Here is a 13,510-nt window from a genome sequence, read left to right on the forward strand (position 1 = left end):
AACAAACGTGGGTCAGAGTATTTGTTTAATGTGTGAACAAGCAAGCGAAAGAACGGGTGGATGGATGGATGGAATGATGTGCAAGATGAACAGATGGATGGACGGATGGATGGATGACCAGATGGAGGTATAGGCAGATGGAACAAACAATGAATAGATTGATGGAGGAAGGAATGGAAGAAGGATAAAGACTAACTCACTCATTTTACTGATAAAAACGTAAGAGCCAGTGCGGTTACTAATTTGTCTGTTTTGCCAAAAACAGCTGGTGTCAGAATTGAGACTCTCAGGTCTCTTAAAATCCCAGTCTAGTGTTCCTAGTCTAGACTCTCTTATCTTCTACTGGCCTTTTTAAATCAAGAATTCTGAATTATTAACAATATTAACAACACCATCTTCTTAGTCGTGAGAGCCACTTTTGGAGGGAATATAGGCTGGCGTATTTGTGCCTACTTGATAATCAGGGATATTAAGCACTGAGTGAATTTCCTGTGGCCACTTTGAGCTCATCAAGAATGAGAAAGCATGAAAACCACTCAATTTCACATCAGCTTTCTGCTCAGAGATTCACACAGTGGGCTGCTCGTGATGCTGGACCCTACAGAGATTCACACAGTGAGCTGCTCGTGACACTGGACCCTCTCTGGGCTGGTGCAATACTGGAGACAGGAGAGCGCCACAGGCCCTGGCCCAGCCTCACCGCCAAGAAGAGATTCTTTGCCCCAAATACCCAACGAACAGTTATTCTGCCCCTGCCCAGGGAGTTTAAATGGCATGGGGCACATTATTTCTTGGAGCAAACTGCCCCTCTTTGACGATGTTCCCTTGGTTGAAATCTAGACTTTTGCAGCATTTCACATCCTGTCGGTATTGGACCTAAGATACTGGGTTGGCCAAAAATTTCATTTGGGTTTTTCTGTAAGATGTTATGGAAAAATCCAGATGAATTTTTGGCCAACCCAGTACTTTCATTCCGGCTCAGGCTCTTGGCTTCTGCCATCTCAGATGCAAGAGAGCAAGTTCTTCTACGAGGTCTTGGTGAGTCCCTTGAATTGCGCTTAAGACAGAACCTCAAGCAAAAACGATGCTTATCTGTGCTGAAGGTGGTGATGGACGATGGACAGGAGATGCAGGGCCTTGCTGGGATGAGATGGCTCAGGGACCAGCTCTGGTGAAAGGACAATGCCCACCATGCGAGCCTGCAGTCCAGCCTCACAAGACATTCGAGAGGAGGCCCACGAGGCTATCGGTTGCAAAAGCATTACCACCTTCTGTAACAGTCCATCTCTCTGCTTGGACTTCTAATCCTCTTTAAGCAGGTGCCCCCTGCACATCAAGACCTCATGAAGGCCAGCCCTTAGGATGCCCTTCGGCACCTGCTTCTTGCCACCAGTGCTTCTTTTGGCAAACCCAGGGAGCAGGCTTGACCTAGGAAGTGCCATGAAGATAAGCACTGGGAAGGTCTCAGGGTATAAAAAAGAAGCTGGCGTCATCACAAGGGTACGTTTCCTTCACTGATGAAAATCTGCCTACTTTAGCACAACATCTAGTTTGGGAGGGACCCTTAGAGGCGTAGGAATGCATTGGAATCTGGAATCATTCCAAGCTGCATCTATTTCCACCTCCTCTGAATGCTCCAGTAATTAAACTGTCTTTTTTTTTTCCCTGGGTGAATCAAATATAGAATTTCAGAAAACCATGAAGCAAGGAAGAATGACATAACTTACCAAGGAGGGAAAGTCACTTAAGATTTGAGAAGGGGATGTGGTATCAGCAGTAGGGACCCTACAAGTCCCTAAGCTACTGACACTTAGATCCTCTGCCCCAGGGCCAACCCAGAGAGAAGATGCATCTCCCCACCTGGCACCCATCTGATTGCACCCCCTTTGCCCAGTGGCTTTACCAGGCCCAGAAGGAGCTGTAGGCACAAATCAAAACCACGTGCAGGGGATTCTAGGGTTATTTGCCATCTCTAAACAAAGGCCATATCTGGGCCCACCACTTCTCAGCGAAGAGCTCAGGCCACATGCCCTATGCTCTGCAATCTGGGTGCTTCTCTCCGAGGAGTCTGGTTCATGGACTTTCTGGAAGCTTCCACGAGTGCTCTGGCCAGAAAACCAGGGAGCTCTTTGCCCAGCTGTTTCCTGATGTGCATCCCCGGCCACAGCCTGGCTCCGGGAGCAGCTGCAGCAAGGGTACTTGCCCGGTTGAAGGGTTCATGATGCATCCTCCCTTGTCAGCGGCCGTCTTGCAGCTGCAGCCTCTCTCCAGGGTGTCATGGTTCATCCCAAAATTGTGGCCCAGCTCGTGTGCCAGGGTCACGGCCGCACCCAGAGGGCTGTCTGAATGGTCCTCAAAGAAAACACAAGGGCACAATGTATAGGTCACAGCCTGTATACCTCTTTCCCAGCACCCCCTTCCCTCCTAGCTCTGCCCTCCCAGACATTTATTTTTCATGAACAGTTGATGGAATCCAATCTCCTATAAGGAATCAAGATGTGCTGTGCTGTGCTCAGACGTGTCCCGACTCTTTGCGACTCTGCGAACTGTGGCCCGCTAGGCTCCCCTGTCCATGGGATTCTCCAGGCAAGAACACTGGAGTGGGTTGCCAGGCCCTGCTCCAGGGGATCTTCCTGACCCAGGGATCAAACACATCTAACACATCTCCTGGGTCTCCTGCACTGGCAGGCGGGTTCTTTACTACTAGTGCCACCTTGGAAGTCCAAGGATAGAGACCCATTATTTAGTTTAGGCTTAAAGATTTGACCTATTTTATTAAACCAGTTTGGGGCCCCCTCTGCTGAAGAATGTATTCCTCATGAATACATGTAGGATTCCTCGTGTCTTTACATGAAATAATCAAGACCATCATTTCCCTCCAGCATCCTATAAGCTCTCACAAGACACAATTCTACTGAATGAGGGAAAAAGTTGTCCTGCTTCATAGGAAGAGGAGGTCCTTCCCAGGTGGCTTAAGTGGTAAAGAATCCGCCTGCCGATGCAGGAGACTCAGGAGATACAGCTTTGATCCCTGGGTCGGCAAGATCTCCAGGAGGAGGAAATGACAAGAAGTTTCATGGAAAGAGAATCTGGTGGGCTACAGTCCATGGGGTTGCAAGTGTCGGACATGACTTAGTGACTTTACAACAATGGGAAGAGGCAGCTCATTTCACCCTTGATTGAGAAGATGCTGCTAGAAAGTCAGGAGAGGAAGCATACTTAGTACAGTCTAAATAAGATCTGAGCAATCCCCCCCCCTTTTTTTTGACAGTTGAACCATGCTTGCTAATATTGTTTTATGCATTATGCATAGCTTGTTCTCAGTACACATATTTCTTGCTTAATGTCTCCCATCGACTTGTTGGCCCTCTCATTTGAGTCGGCAGCCATGATACCCAAGGAGTCTTCATCCTGTTAGCAGATGCATTATCTTGTTGGCCATCAAAAGATTCGAGCAGAGGAGCAGTTGGGAACCAGCCGGGCTGCTAGTGTTGGGTGCTCTCCTGGGAGGCGTGGGTCGGCAGTGGCTCACTGCGGAGGTGGGGGCACGGGCGGGACTGTTAGTCCCGGAAGGTTGCCCCTTGGCCCCAGTTCTCCAGGGTCTGAGCAATTCCTACTGGGGTATGCCTCTTGCTGTCTACTTGGTAGAGAAGGATACTTGGAAATTTTATGAGAGTTCGCCATAAAAGCAAACTACATTGAATAAATTGTCTGAAGACTCACTGAATTAAGATTGCAACTTGCCTGTTGTCGTTTTGTCAGGAGGCATCCTGATTCTCTGACTCTTGGTGCTGGGAGTTCACTCAAGCTTTTGCTTAGTTTTGGAAGGTGGGTTTTCCATCCAGCAAGAGCTGTTTGGCCACCCCAAACTTAGTGGATTACATGCATGGCTTGGCTAAAGAGATATTAGAAATTAATTTTAAAAATATCACTACTCAGCTTTTTACCAGTGACTATGATCTGCAGAAACGGTGCCCATGACTGGTGTTTCTGCAAACGCCTGCATGTCACCGAGTGTTGAAGGCAACTTTCTGAATCCTGCTTTGCACTGCAAGAGGTAACGTGGGAGGTTTCCAGGAAACAGTGATTCTCTGCTTTACAGTAGCGGTTCTCAACCTTTTGGCACCAGGAACCAGTTCTGTGGAAGACAATTTTTCCACAAATGGGAGTGAGGGTGGGGATGGTTTTGAGATGATTCAAGTGTATTGCATTTATTGTGTTCAGTTCAGTTCAGTCGCTCAGTCGTGTCTGACTCATGGCAACCCCATGAATCGCAGCATGCCAGGCCTCCCTGTCCATCACCAACTCCCGAAGTTTACCCAAACTCATGTCCTTTAAATTGGTGATGCCATCCAGCCATCTCATCCTCTGTCGTCCCCTTCTCCTCCTGCCTCCAATCCCTCCCAGCATCAGGGTCTTTTCCAATGAGTCAACTCTTCACATGTGGTGGCCAAAGTATTGGAGTTTCAACTTCAGCATCAGTCCTTCCAATGAACACCCAGGACTGATCTCCTTTAGCATGGACTGGTTGGATCTCCTTGCAGTCCAAGGGACTCTCAAGAGTCTTCTCCAACACCACACTTCAAAAGCATCAATTCTTCAGTGCTCAGCTTTCTTCACAGTCCAACTCTCACATCCATACATGACCACTGGAAAAACCATAGTCTTGTTTATCTCTATTAATATTATATCAGCTTCACCTCAGATCATCAGGCATTAGATCCCAGAGGTTGGAGACCCCTGCTTTAGGGAACATGCTATTCCTGATACAAAAAATCTTTGTAGGCAATGGCACCCCACTCCAGTACTCTTGCCTGGAAAATCCCATGGATGAAGAAGCCTGGTAGGCTGCAGTCCATGGGGTTGCTGAGTCGGGCACGACTGAGTGACTTCACTTTCACTTTCATGCATTGGAGAAGGAAATGGCAACCCACTCCAGCGTTCTTGCCTGGAGAATCCCAGGGACGGCAGAGCCTGGTGGGCTGCTGTCTATGGGGTGGCACAGAGTCGGACACGACTGCAGCGACTTAGCAGCAGCAGCATATAAGACTTATAGGTTTGTTGGCAGTTACAGCTGTAGCTGCCTTTCTCAGTAGCCCTCAGTCTAAGAAACCAAGTTATTCTTAGAATAGATGAAATTCCTAATAAATTACTTTGTTTAGATTTTACAGTTTCCTGTTGTAGGAAGCTTCACAAATGTTTCAGGAAATCAATTTGATTCAATCTGAAAATGCTGAATTTAGCATGCTTTGGTACAAAATTGTAGGAATTCATCTTTAAAAACAAAAAGCCTCTTCATCAAATTCTTTTGTATCACTGAATATCGTGGTTTTGTTTCGAACTGCCTAATTGTTTTGCATTCTTCCACATATATGTGATTATAAAAAGAATGTCTCTTAAGAGACCCTGATAAATGGTTTACATTTCTAATAAGACAAAAACCTATTTCTTTGTTACTGGCATTATCTCCAAACCAAGACTATTTTAGTCCAGTTGGATACAAAGGCATGGATTGAGGTAACTGAAATGAAAGATTTGCTCAATCTCAGAAAAATGGAGAAACAGTACAGAACTCAGATCTTCAATGCAATCAGGATTCTTGCTTCCTTGTGACAGGATTTCCTTCCTCTTAGATTTGTGGGTCCTTGAAAGAGGCACGGTTGCAAGTAACACTCATGAATTTAACTTCAGAGACACAGTGGGAGAAAGTCTGGAGGTTTTAGATCTGGTCAAGATGTTAATTTTGTTGACCTCAAGAATTTTATAGAAACCAAAGGAGCTGTAGACTTCCAGCCGACACGGTGCTTCTCGTCACTTGAAGCAAATAAAGAATGTGCCAAGGATGGACTTCACTGCTGGCCGGCTTGTCAAACCCACTTCTTGTTAATTAATTTTGGCCTTGACTTGATTTCTGATGCAGTATATTTATCTGCTTCTGTTTCCCACATTTATTTTCATCTGTTTTAAATAGTCTTCCCTGCCTGCTTTCAAAGAAGGAATCTTGATCAAATGCTTGCGTGTAAACGGAATAAAGGATGTGAACTTTAAAAAGCCTCTTTATGCGATCAGATCAGTCATAAGAACGTTTAAACACGCCACAGCTGCAGAGCTGCCATGCTTATAAGGAATTCAGTTTCAGCCCTAAAAAATATTTATGCCAAATTTTAAGTGGCAAAGTCAGTAGCCACTGGCCATGGAACCATGAAAGAGAAAATGATTCCGTCTTAAAACTTTACAGGCTACTCTATTAAAAATACAGTTGGGATCTGACTTGAAATGAACCTGGCACCAACAAAAAACAAACTTTCCAGGGACCTCCAGGTTCAAAGAAAACCAGAGGGCGGACCGTTTAAGCCAGAAGTCCACTGGGAGGGGCAACCCCTCCGTAGAGCCTCCCCAGCCTACACGTTCGGCGCGTGTTTATGTTAATTACCCACACCACCCAGAGAAGGGGAAAATGTTCCATGCAGATATTCACTAAGAAGATTAGGGTGGGCAGAACGTGAAGAGCAAATAGAAGTCAGCAGAATATTCCTCCTTCAGCCCTTTAATACAATCAAATATTCACAAATGCTCTGTTTGAAAAATGTGGAGGAATTCACGGTTTCTTGGATTTGTTTAACAGAGGGGGTGGGATGGTCTTGGAGGACACTCCCTGTCTGAGGGCTGGTGCGAAGGGGACACCGCATTGTTCCGTCAGGGACTGAAACCACATGGGATGAGAGTCTTCCCTTTAGTTACCTGACAAAGGGGAGCCCATCAAAGTTATCTCCGTTACATTCGGAAGGCACAAGTCCCAGACAGTCTACCATTTTATTTCCTTTTACAAACATATAGAGCTCTTATATGACAAAGTGATCCTTGTAAAGCAATAAACCTAGGTCTCTGCCTTCCAAGAATAAGGTTAGTATAAAGACAGATTAGACCCTGGCGAGGAGGTATGTCAAGCATTTGCAGCGGTAAACAGTTAAAAACCTCAGACTTTTGGCTATTGGGTCTGGAAGCAGAACCATCAGAAAACCATTCTAACGGTAATATCTGGTGAGACCACAGTCCATCCCAGAAGCTAAGTGATGAGGGCAACCCCAGTGCCCTGGCTCATCCCAGCACTGGGAGGATTTCTTGGCTGGAGGCAGTTGGACCAAAATCCCACTTGAACTTTTCCTCCATAAAAGGTGTAGACTGGCTTCTACTCAACCACGTTTACACACCTTTCCTATGTGCATCTTGGTGTGTTTTTTAAACAGTCCCTAGAATACTGTTGGGTAGGGAAGATCGTAAACAGAAACAGGGCAGAAATATATCTAAGCCAACTCCTTAGAAAAGATCCTGATGCTGTGAAAGAATGAAAGCCAAAGGAGAAGAGGGCAGCAGAGGATGAGATGGTTAGATAGCATCATCGACTCAACGGACAGGAACTTGAGCAAACTCCAGGAGACAGTGAAGGACAGGGAAGCCTGGCATGCTGTAGTCCACGGGTCACGAAGAATCAGGCATGACTTAGTGACTGAACAGCAATGATATCCAAGGAGCATTAAAGAAAAAGGATCTAATTTTACAAAGTCTGATAAATTTCCTGAAAAATCATCAAGAGAATTAGGTCTAGACATTGCTGCGACTTCTCCATGCCCCTGGCTTACCATGACGATTCCCCCGGACTGTTCTGCTGTGCACATACTCATGATGGGTGCCATGCCGATGGTGGTCCCTTGGAAATAAACTCCACTAGGAATAAAAGAAAGGACTCTCTTAAATCAATATAGAGAAGCTTTCTAACATTTGAAATTCTGTTGGACATTCCTGCATTCCAAAAGCAGAAAAACTGCAAAATCGTATATAAAGATTCAAACTAACACAACGTTTGAAATCAACTATATTCCAATTTAAAAAAGATGGAAATAGTTGCATGAGAGTACGTTTGTAGGTGCTTTTTATCATTGGTTTTTCTAAAAATGTGTGTTCCAGTTGCATCATCATCCCATAATCCTTTAAGATTTCTGCTTTCAAGACTCGGGGCAACAACCAGTCATGACTTGTTTATTTATAATTTGTAATCTGTCTGTCTCCTAGTGAACTGGGGGCAGGGTGCTCCTTTTAAACAGTATCTCCTGATGCTAGGGCTGAAAAGAGTCATGGAGAGAGAGAGAGAGAATCACTATTAACAAATGAAATGCATTAGATGCTTAACTTGATTCTGAGCTGCTGTTGCTTTCCTGGGTAACATTACTGGGTTACAATTAGGCCAGAAACCCAAACTTTTCCAAAATGTCCTGCTAATATGGCTTGCAAAAATAAAAACAGCAGAAAAATGATTGACCCTCGGAAGTGAGTGCAGAAGCACCCACAAAGCCTTAGCACCTAGGAGGAAGCTTCTGGAAGGAGACTTCATGGCTTTGGAGAAGGTTTTCCCCACATGGAATCTTAGTCAATAAGTAATGACATCAAGGCCTGTCTAGTGCAATGCTATTAATTCTAACCTAGTACATTAAAAATTAAAAATTAAATAGTTGAGGTTTGGAAGCAACCTCAGCATCCATTGACAGAGGAATGGATAAAGATGCGGTCCACATATACAGGGGAATATTACTCAGCCACTAAAAAGAATGAAATGATGCCATCTGCAGCAACATGATGGGCCTAGAGATTGTCATACTGAGCCAAGTAAGTCAGAGGAGAAATATAGTATGACATCCCTTATATGTGAAATCTAATAACAAATGACACAGATGAATTTGCTTACAAACCAGAAAGAGACCCACAGACTTAGAGAAAAACGTTATGGTCCAGGAGGGAAGGAAGGGGTCTCAGGATAGTTAGGAAGTTTGGGATGGATATGTACCCACTGCTATATTTAAAATGGGTCACCAACAAGGAATTACTGTATAGCACATGGAACTCTGTTCAACGTTATGTGGCAGCCTGGATGGGAGCAGAGTTTGGGGGAGAATGGATACATGTGTATGTATGGCTGAGTCCCTTTGCTGTTCACACCGTTGTTAACTGGCTATCCCCCAATACAAAATAAAAAGTTAAAAAATAAAATTATTCCTTGTTTACCTGAAATTCAAATTCAATAGAATATCCTGTATTTTATCTGGGAACCCTAAAATAACAATGTTGCCTGTTTAATAAAGATATGCCCCACCACAATCCTCCATACCTTCTTTCTGTCTCCCACCCCATTTCCTGCTCCATTCTGCCCCATTCCAGGAAAAAAAAAAAATCAAACATTGTATTTGCTGAATCTCTTTTAAACGAAACAAATAAATGGCCACGTTTTCTTGGCCATGTACACATACAGATACTACACACATTATTTGAAAAGTTATACATTTTGGCAGTGCTCAACTGGCAAAATAAAACTTCATCTCTGTATGTATGTATCCAGTCATTCATCTATCCATCCAGCCAGCCAGCCATCCTGTTACACTCCTGTGTACAGCCGTAGGGACCGCAGCTTTATGTTTACATCTGTATAGACCATTTTAACAGATACAATTAAACATATATATAAATAGCAAAGTTATATAAGAGGCTAATTTATTTCCAGATGTTCAAATTGGACAGGCTCCATCTGGGGGAAGAAATCAAAACAAAACACTCTGACTCTACGTTTAGTAGTTCGGGATTAATCTATGCATAAAATATGCGGCCACCGCAAATATCCAGGGGTGGGGGGCGGGAAAACAACCCTGAGAAATGGCCAAAGTCAATTATCGGGGAATGCCAACAACCTCAGTTCAGACGAAGGCCTTTTCTAAAGTGAGCATAGGGTAGGGCTGCTTTTCAACTCCCTATGAATGTTCGGTACACTAGACCCAATGTGTGCGACAGGAAAGTGTGTCTGGCCCCAAAGCTTTCAATTCAGTGACGTGAGCTACACGAGATCAGAGTCTTGGCATAAACCAGGACTTCCCTGGTGGTCCAGGGGCTAAGACCCCATGGTCCCAAGGCAGGGGGCTCAGGTTCGGTCCCTGGTTAGGGAACTAGGTCCTGCACGCCTAAGACCGGGCACCAGCAGACAAATAAGGACACACTCAGAAAAGAATGGTATCCGTTGTTTAACAATTTTAATAAAAAGTTCTTCAGTTTAGGAAAAAAACCTACTCCACACAATCTTAGATTATGATGCTTTTTGCTTGATATAAAGGAGTCTGTAATATGTTACCAATGCACTACGCTATAGGCATGCTTTGGCTTATTTTCTCCTCTTCATGGTACTTTTCACGCTCTGAAATATCCTTGTTTATTATCATTTCCTCCCAGGAGGGGCTTCCCTGGTGGCTCAGATGATAAAGAATCCGCCTGCAATGCAGAAGACCTGGGTCCGAACCCTGGGTCAGGAAGATCCCCTGGAGAAGGGAATGGAAATCCACGATGGGATTCTTGCCTGGAGAACTGCGTGGACAGAGGAGCCCAGTGGGCTACAGCCCATGGTGTCACAGAGAGCTGGACACTGCTGAGTAGCTGGCACTTTCAATTTTCCCTGTCGACTGGAGAGTCCTAAGAGCAGGGAGGTTTACTGTGTACATCACTGTTATGTTTGAAGCCCCGAAAAGACGTTTTGTTCCTAATTTGTGCTCAATACATACTGGTTAAATAATAGAACGCAAGGTTTGTCTTCGACACTGCTGGTATCCTCTGATCTAGAAAACCAAGCGAAACAACCGAACGGGAGGAGCCATAAAAGTTCCCTTTCTTCAGGCAGCCGACAGGAGCACTGCACTGTCTTCAGATCGCGCATAAATATTTTTCACTAATAATGGCAGAAAATGAGCTTTTAAAAAACATACTACTCAGGACAACTTTATATCAAGACTAAGCCTAGAGGGAGAGATAAATTGGGAGTTTGAGGTTGACATATACACACCACTGGATTTATTATAAAATAGATAAGCAGCAAGGACTCTGCTCTATACTCTGTAATAACCCAAATGGGAAAAGAATTTGAAATGGAATAGATACACGTATATCTGTCACTCTTGCCTGGAAAATCCCATGGATGGAGGAGCCTGGTGGGCTATAGTCCATAGGGTCGCAACGAGTCGGACACGACTGAGCGACTTCTCTTTCTTTCTCTTATCTATAACTGAATTACTTTGCTGTATAGTTGAAACTAATACAACATTGTTAATCAACTATACTCCAATATAAAATAAAAAATAAAAAAGCAAAGAAATGAAAAGATCAATGATGAAGTAAGTGAAAATATGAGAGAAAAACATTGAGAAAGAAAAGTATTTATGAATATCAAAATGTTGGTGGTGGTTTAGTAGCTAAGTGGTGTCCCACTCTTCCGACTCCATAGACTGTAGACTTCCAGGCTCCTCTGTCCATGGGATCCTCCAGGCAAGAATACTGGAGTGGGTTACCTTTTCCTTCTCCAGGGGATCTTCCCAACCCAGAGTTCAAATCCGGGTCTTCTGCACTGCAGGCAGATTCTTTACCAACTGAGCTGTGAAGGAAGCCCCCAATTATATATATATAGTTATATATATATATATATATACTTGTGACTTTCTTGGTGGTCCAGTGGTTAAGACTCTGCATACTTCCACTGCAGAGGGAGCAGGTTCGATCTCTAGTCGGGGAACTAAAATGCCATATGCCCTGTGGTGCACATTCCCTGCCCTTCCACAAAAAAGACAAAGCCTAGAAAAAGTTGCATAGAGTAAATGACCGGGTATTAGAAGGAAATAAGACATCTGCTTGAGGGATACGTTTCCCAGGGTATGCATAGAAAGACTTTTTCAGCAGCCCCCAGTTTCAACTGAGATGGCCTCCCTTCAGTCAGTGGGGGCTGAGAAGCCCCCTTTGGGCCTGGTCCAGCGAGTGCGTTCTGAAGAACAGGTGCAGCTTCACTGCCTGTCAGGGGAGGCTAAGAGGAGGGCAGGTGTGCTGGGGCACTCTTTGATCTTAAGCGAAGGAGAGACAGCAGACACCTTACCTGATGAGCTGCGCGTTGTCATGGGATTTGCGAGGCAGAAGCTTCATCTTTCTCCAGTCCAGAAACTCATGCAGGCTCGTGAACGGGTCCTGACTTATGGAGCATTTGTCAATGTCATTCCACACCTCCACGCCCACCAACACGATTCGAATGTTCAGTGGTCGGTAAAACTGAGGGCGACAGAAGACAGGTATCCCTGGGGGTCACCTTAACGAGAACTTGCAAGGCCACGTAGAACAGATGTGCGATTTCTGAACCTCGTTGATGTGATATGAAAACTCTCTCTGTGTTCCCTCATTCCCATGGCATTAGGGTTGAAGCAATATTTTCAGTGACTGATGCAAAGTGATGTGCTAACTGGGTTCTCAAGTGGGGTGGACTAATTAGATGTTAACCAGCCTTCTTTATGTCTCTGAGGTGGCACAGTAGTAAAGAACCTGCCTGCCACTGCAGGAGACACAAGAGACTTGATTTTGCTCCCTGGGTCAGGAAGATGCCCTGGAGGAGGCGTGGCACTCCACTCCAGTATTCTTGCCTGGGAAATCCCATGGACAGAGGTGTCTTGTGTGCTACAGTCCATGGGGTCACAAAGAACTGGACACAACTGAACACGCACACCTTATGTAGGGAAGCAGACATTTCAACCAATTCATTGATGATTAGAAATGGGCACACAATGTGTTATCGCTAATGTAATGTAGTTACATTATAGCTAAAGATTGCTAGCTCATATCTACTGCAAGGAAAACAGTAAGTGAGTTCGGATCATTGAGACACTCTGCCAAGCGCAGTAATTTGTTCCTTTTAAGCAAAATGTTCTACCTATGAGTTACGGAAAATGTATTGTTCTCAGCAAAGACTCAGACTTGGCCGACACTATCATATTCTGTCACCTGTAAATGACCTAGTAGGTTTTAATTAAATGAACAGATCAATATCTTTCAGGATGATAAAGGCAGACACAAAATTCTTCTTCAGGAACTTTGAGGACCATTTTTTTCCCACAGGTCAGACTTTAGTTCACCAACAGCCTTTCATGGGAAAGATGGGGTAAAGGAAATTCCTCATTCCTTCTGGCACACAAATCACATCTTCTTGCTTTTCCATCCCCCATCTTTCTGTGTCCGGACTTCAACCTACAGCCCGTTCTCCGCAAACAGGTCATCTTGGGTCAGAAGCAGGCAGGACAACTGTTCGAATGGCTAAGGGAGAGTTTTGAGCCAGATGAGCTTATTGGTGCAGGATGAGTGGTCAGAGTGGGGCCTTCCCAGGTGGCGCAGGGGCAAAGAATCCACCTGCCAATTCAGGAGACACAAGAGATGCAGGTTCGATCCCTGGGCCAGGAAGACCCCCTGGAGAAGGAAATGTCAACCCACTCCAGTATTCTTTTTTTTTTTTTTTAATGAAAACACTGAAACTTTAATTGGATCAGAATCATACCTGTCAAGAACCTGGGCAGTACACTCTTCTTTATAGCATCAGTTCCTTCTGAGGGGCTATTTTCCAAGCCATCTAAGTGTTCCAGCTATCCCTGACTGGCTTGGAACAGAGACGTTCCAAGCA

The 13,510-nt window shown here is 44.7% G+C and overlaps 1 protein-coding gene across 1 annotated transcript in view; it reads right to left on the minus strand.

Annotated features, from left to right (window-relative positions):
- The window catches only part of ADAM12 (ADAM metallopeptidase domain 12), a 388,314-nt gene that overhangs the window by 79,858 nt on the left and 294,946 nt on the right, over window positions 1-13,510 (minus strand). Inside the window, exons 9-11 of the mRNA XM_068961374.1 lie at window positions 11,948-12,117; window positions 7,641-7,725; window positions 2,204-2,352 (exon numbers count right to left, since the gene is read on the minus strand). Coding sequence (XP_068817475.1) covers window positions 2,204-2,352; window positions 7,641-7,725; window positions 11,948-12,117 — 404 coding nt within the window. The remainder of the gene's footprint in view (window positions 1-2,203; window positions 2,353-7,640; window positions 7,726-11,947; window positions 12,118-13,510) is intronic.

Source organism: Capricornis sumatraensis, chromosome 23 (genome assembly GCF_032405125.1).
Source record: "Capricornis sumatraensis isolate serow.1 chromosome 23, serow.2, whole genome shotgun sequence".
Classification (NCBI taxonomy): domain Eukaryota; kingdom Metazoa; phylum Chordata; class Mammalia; order Artiodactyla; family Bovidae; genus Capricornis; species Capricornis sumatraensis.